At 39.6% G+C, this 6,000-nt stretch overlaps 1 protein-coding gene across 2 annotated transcripts in view; it reads left to right on the forward strand.

Moving 5' to 3' along the window:
* WDR64 (WD repeat domain 64) overlaps positions 1 to 5,415 on the forward strand; it is a 133,498-nt gene extending 128,083 nt beyond the window's left edge. The window contains exons 28-29 of one of the 2 annotated variants that reach the window (XM_058309483.1): positions 4,764 to 4,885; positions 4,961 to 5,415. In XM_058309483.1, coding sequence (XP_058165466.1) covers positions 4,764 to 4,847 — 84 coding nt within the window. In that variant the 3' untranslated portion in view covers positions 4,848 to 4,885; positions 4,961 to 5,415. Of the gene's footprint in view, positions 1 to 4,763 lie in introns of both variants that reach the window. The other variant, XM_058309482.1, reaches the window with a different exon arrangement.
* The last annotated feature ends 585 nt before the right edge of the window (positions 5,416 to 6,000 follow it).

Genomic DNA, 6,000 nt, shown 5'->3' on the forward strand with positions numbered 1-6,000 from the left:
GATGAGAGGTGGAGGTGCCTTTGGGACTTAGAGTTGCCCTGGATGGTGCTTCAGGGGCAATCACCGGACATTGTAAATCCTCCCAGGGCCCACTGGATGGAATGTGGGAGAGTATGGGCCATGATGTGGACCATTGACCATGGCGTGCAGAGATGCCCAGAGATGTACTTACCAGGTGCAATGGATGTGTCATGATGATGGGAGTGAGGGTTGCTGGTGGGGGAGTGGTGGGGTGGGGGTGGTAGGGTTGAATGGGACCTCATATTTTTTTAATGTAATATTTTTACAAAATCAATTTTAAAAAAAAGGTAAAAAGGCAGCCTACTCAATGGGAGAAAATATTTGGAAACCATATATCTAATAAAAGTTTGATTTCCATGTTACACAAAGAGATCATACAACTTAATGATAAAAAGACAAGCAGGGAAGTGGATTTGGCCCAGTGGTTAGGGTATCCATCTACCACATGGGAGGTCTGCAGTTCAAACCCCGGGCCTCCTTGACCCGTGTAGAGCTGGCCCATGCGCAGTGCTGATGCCCACAAGGAGTGCCGTGCCACTCAGGGGTGTCGCCGTGTAGAGGAGCCCCACGCACAGGGAGTGTGCCCTGTAAGGAGAGCCTCCCAGCATGAAAGAAAGTGCAGCCTGCCCAGGAATGGTGCTGCACACATGGAAAGCTGACACAACAAGATGACACAACAAAAAGAAACGCAGATTCCCATGCCGCTGACAACAACAGAAGCGGACAAAGAAGACACAGCAAATAGACACAGAGAGCAGACAACTGGCGGGGAGGGGAGAGAAATAAATAAAACTTTAAAAAATTAAAAATAAATAAAAATAAATAAGACTACCTTAAAAAAAAAAAAAAAAAAAGACAAGCAAACTCAATCAAAAGATGGACTAAAGACCTGAATAGACATTTTTCCAAAGAGGAAATAGAAATGGCCAAAAAGCACATGAAAGTATGTTTAAAATCATTAGCTATTAGGGAAATTCAGAGCAAAGTTACACTGAGATATCATTTCATACCTTATAGAATGGCCATTATTTAAAACAAAAATAAGTGCTGGAGAATATGTGGAGAAATAGGAACACTCCTTCACTGTTGACGGGAATGTAGAATGGTGCAGCCTCTGTGGAATACAGTTTGGCGGTTCTTCAGGAAGTTAAATACAGATCTACCGTATGATCTGGACATCCCACTACTAGGAATATCCTCAGAAGAACTGAAAGCAGGGATGCGTACTGTCATTTGCATACCGATGTTCACAGTGGCATTATTCACAATTGCTAAAAGATGGAAACAACCCAAATGCCCACCAACCAATGAATGGATAAACAAAATGTGGAATAAGTCAGACACAAAAGGACAAATATTGTATGATGTGACCATTTGAAGTTATTTTATGAATCCCAAAAAGAAAAAGATTATGTTCTTAAACAAATCCATTCCTTTGAGTGTGGGGCCCTTTGAGTAGACTACATCAGTGAGGTGTGACTCAGGTTGGGTCTCCACCCTCTTACTGCAGCTTCATAGAAATGGAGACACAGAGAAAGGAGCTGCCATTTTTTACCCCGACAGGTGAAAGAGGACTTGAGGTTCACTAGCAGCCAAAGCTGAAGCATGAAGCCCCCAAGAGGCTGGGACCACATTGCCGCCCAAGGCTGAAGGGATGAGCCATATGCCTGATAGCCCACAGCTGGACTCAGGAAGAAAGAGGAGCAGCCAAGACTGAGAGAGGAGGCCCAGAAGGAGACAAGCCTTATGCCTGATCACACACATCTGGGCTCCAGGAGACAGTGATCCAGGAGAGGAAGGCAGGGCCTCAGCAGAGATCAGTTACTATCTTGCTTCCCCACGTGTTATGACACAGGATCACCAGTAGCTGACTTGGTGAGAAAGCATCTCTGATGGTGCCTTAGACATTTCATGGCCTCAGAACTGTAAGATTTTACCCCTAATAAATTTTCCACTATGAAAGCCAACCCATTTCTGATACTTTGCATCAGCAGACCTGTGGCAAATAAGGCATATGCTCTCACTAATATGAACTAAATAGGATGGGTAAGCTCATGGAATTAAACTATCAGAGATAGAATGAGGGTTGAGAAGGGAGAGCTGATGCTTAATGTATGTAGAATTTTTAATAAGGCTGATTGTAAATGTTAGGAAATGGATAGAGTTGGTGGTAACACATTATAGTGAGTATAAATGTAATTGTGGCTGAAAGGGATAGCTTTCTTTCAATTGATGTAAATTTCAATTGAAAGAAAGCTAGAGGATAATCTAGGGACTATAATATAGTGAACTTGGTGGTGGATGAGGATTGTTGTTCATAGTACAAGTACAAGAATGTTCTATGAACTAGAACAAATGTATGTTTCTATTACAAGGGGTTAAAAATATGGTGATACATGGGAAAAATACAACTAATGTAATTCATGGACTGTTGTTAACAGTAATAGGGTAATATTTTTGCATCAATGACAAAGAAGAGTCTATATCAATGCTAAGGGTTAACAATAGGAGGGCAAAGGGGGTATGGGATTTTTTCTTTTGAAGTAATGAAAACATTCTGAAATTGACTGATGTAATGACAGTACAACTCTGTGATGAAACTGAGAACCCCTGAATGTACAATTTGGATGATAGTACAAGGGAGGGGGCCATACAACACAGTGAACCCTAAGGTGGAAGGGGACTGTGGTTAACAGTACAAATATGAGAACGTTCTCTCATGAACTATAACAAATAGACTATACTAATACATGGTGCTAATAATAGGGTGACTGTATTAGGCAGGATTCTCTAGGGAAACAGAATCAACAAGGGATATCTGTCAATAGTAAGAGATTTATCAGTCTCTCATGCGGCTGTGGGGATGCACAAGCCCAGGTTCCACAGGCAGGCTGCAACCAGGAGCTCCAATGAAAGTCCAAATAAGATTCTTGACAAGTTCTGGGAGATGTTGGCTGTCCAAAGACAAGCTGGAAAGTTCTCACTCAGTGCTGGAATCACTTCCCCTTTTAAGGGATTCAACTGATTGGGTTAAGCATCACTCATTGCTAATGGCAATCTCCCTGATTGATGTAATTATAACCAGCTATCTATGATTTGCCACTGCAGTAATGTCAATGGTGACTAAAGTCCATAAATACCCTTGTATTACAATTAGCCCAGTGCTTGCTTGACCAAACAACTGGGCACAATTACCTGGTCAAGTTGACACAATAGCCTAACCATCACAGGGACTTGGGGGGAAAATACAGCAAATGTAAGCTAGTAGTTAGCAGTAATATTTTGATGATGTTCTTTCATTACTTGTAATAAATTTTCCACAACAATACAAAGTTTTGGTGGTGGGGTGATGTACAGGAATCTTATATGTTATGCATGATTGTTTTGTAAACTGACAACTTCTCGAATGAAAAAAAAGTTAAAAAAAATACACGAGTCAGACTAACCTGATTTCCTTCAGTTGCTATGTGACCTTGGGCAAATTTCTTAATATCTCAAAGCCTAAGTTTCCTTATTTGTAATGTAGGGATAAAAAGGTATACCTCCTTGTTAACATTTTCTCAATTAAATAATGGAATTTCAAAAGCTAAATATGTGTGTGTGTGTTCAAAAAAAGAAGAATCATAATTAGGGTCTTTATAAATGATTATAACTATGTTATATTGGGGAAATAGTTTTTCAGAACTTTCCAGATAGAGCCTGCCAAAGGGGTGCTGATTTCAAATAGCCATGTGGCTTGCCTATGATGTCTGGATGTCTCTAAGGCCTTCAGTAGCACTTTTCTTTGAAACTTTCTTTCCTGTGGGAGTTTGTGAAACCTGGCTAAGACCTACATAAGCTTAACCTTCAGAATGACCTCCCTTCTCTCTTTGAAATCTCTTAGTCATAAAAACCTCCATTTTATTGAATATTTCCCACTTTTGATCAAGGTCTTTCTCCAAATGTATCACTCATTAATGCTTGATAATAATCTGGCACCAGGAAGGCTCATCCCTGGATGTTATGTTCTTTGTTGGGATCACAATTTTATTTTATGTGGATAAGTATATAAAATATAAGTCAGTAACACTGGTAATAATAATGACTAATGTTTGTTTTAAAATTAATATACCAGGCACAACACTGAACACTTGTTATGAGTTCTTTCATTTGCCTTTCATAACAGCATTTTGATGTAATTGCATCCCCATTTTACAATTGAGGAAACTGAAGTACAGAGGAAAAGTTATATGCTTAAGATCCCAAAAGAAGCAATTAATAGAGTTGGAATTAAAACCTAGCAGTTTAACTTCTGAGCCTATAGACATAAATACAATGAAATGGAATTTAGAGTTACTTACCTCCAGGTGAGCTATCAAGTCTCACTGTCACAAAAGTTTACAAATAATGCACATCTAAGAACTCTCCATTCCCATGATTCTCTATTCCCTTAATCTGCCTTATTTTTGTTCTCTATTCTCTTAATCTGTCTTATTTTTCTTCATAGTTCTGATCACTACATGACATTAATTATCTGTCAATTATAGTTCTGATCACTACATGACATTACATTATCTGTCAATCAATCAATTTATTTATTTATATTTTTCTATCCCACTGGAATGTAAAATCCACAAGGGAAGGAACTTTGGTTTTCTAGGAAGATTAAAATCTCTAAATAAATTAGTGGAGCAACTTGCCTCTGGAAAATTGTGTTTCTTGTGTAATTCTAGGTACTAATTGAAATGTCCTGTATTTTATAGCCACAGCGGAAGAAAAGCCTGAAAAGACATTTGGTCCCACAGATAAATCTGGCTACTTCCTTCTTCCCGGCCATTCACAAGTAAAGAGAGGAAAATGAGAAGCAGCTGCTGTGGCCTGATCTGTACGTAAAATGACAATGATTTGGGGATGAAAGCGAGGGTCCAACAGACACTGTCACCCATCTCTGTATTCTCAGGTCATCCATTGATGAAGAAGAATGCTCAGGGAGCACTGGTGGCTTCTGCTCCCAATTTATCAAGCAAGCAGCAAGCAGCCAGTTTGTCAACTTCATTCCTACACTGAGCCTACTCAATGAGTAGACCGTGTTTTTTTTTGTTTACTCTCAGCAAAATGACCCATAAGGAAGCAAAAGAAATTAATAGCATGAGTAGATCTAAAATAATATGGGTTATCAGTGATTAGCTTTTTCCCTCCTCCCGTTATTTACCCTAATCCATATCCAGAATTATATAAAGAATACAGTAAGAGGCAAATAACTGTGTCATGCTATGTGGTATACAAAAAGATTTGTTTTTAAAAAGAAAAATGAGCCAGTCAGGCCTCTAGCTATTTGTCTTCTTCATATGGGAAGATGCCATCTGGAAGAAAATGTTCAAAGAGTTTCTTAGATAAAGTCAGAAAGTATTTACATTTGGTCTAGAAATGACTCTGAATAAATAAAATTTGAACAGTTATCTGAACTTTCTAAGGTTCATCTTTTATTAATTCCTTTATTAATTTATTTTGGTATTTTGCCCAAATGATTAATTTCTTCAATGGGCACTCATGCAAAAAACGGAAAGGATCTAAATCTGATCATTAATAAATGATATTTTAAATGTGACAAAGATATGTGGACTTTATCAGAATAGGCTGACCTGGGCCTCTCAGGAAATGATTCTGGGCTCTGAGTAATTAAAATACAAAGCATGATGCCACTTGTAAGAAAAAAATGTGGTCCTTTAGTATTTGACTTTGCCTTTCCATTTTATAAAGGGTGTTACAGGGAAGCAGACTTGGCCCAGTGGTTAGGGCATCCGCCTACCACATGGGAGGCCTGCCATTCAAATCCTGGGCCTCCTTAACCGGTGTGGAGCTGACCCATGAACAGTGCTGATGTGCACAAGGAGTGCCCTGCCACACAGGGGTGTCCCCTGCGTAGGGGAGCCCCACGCACAAGGAGTGCGCCCCGTAAGGAGAGCTGTCCAGCACGAAAGAAAGTGCAGCCTGCCCAAG

Source organism: Dasypus novemcinctus, chromosome 13, assembly GCF_030445035.2.
Source record: "Dasypus novemcinctus isolate mDasNov1 chromosome 13, mDasNov1.1.hap2, whole genome shotgun sequence".
Lineage (NCBI taxonomy): Eukaryota > Metazoa > Chordata > Mammalia > Cingulata > Dasypodidae > Dasypus > Dasypus novemcinctus.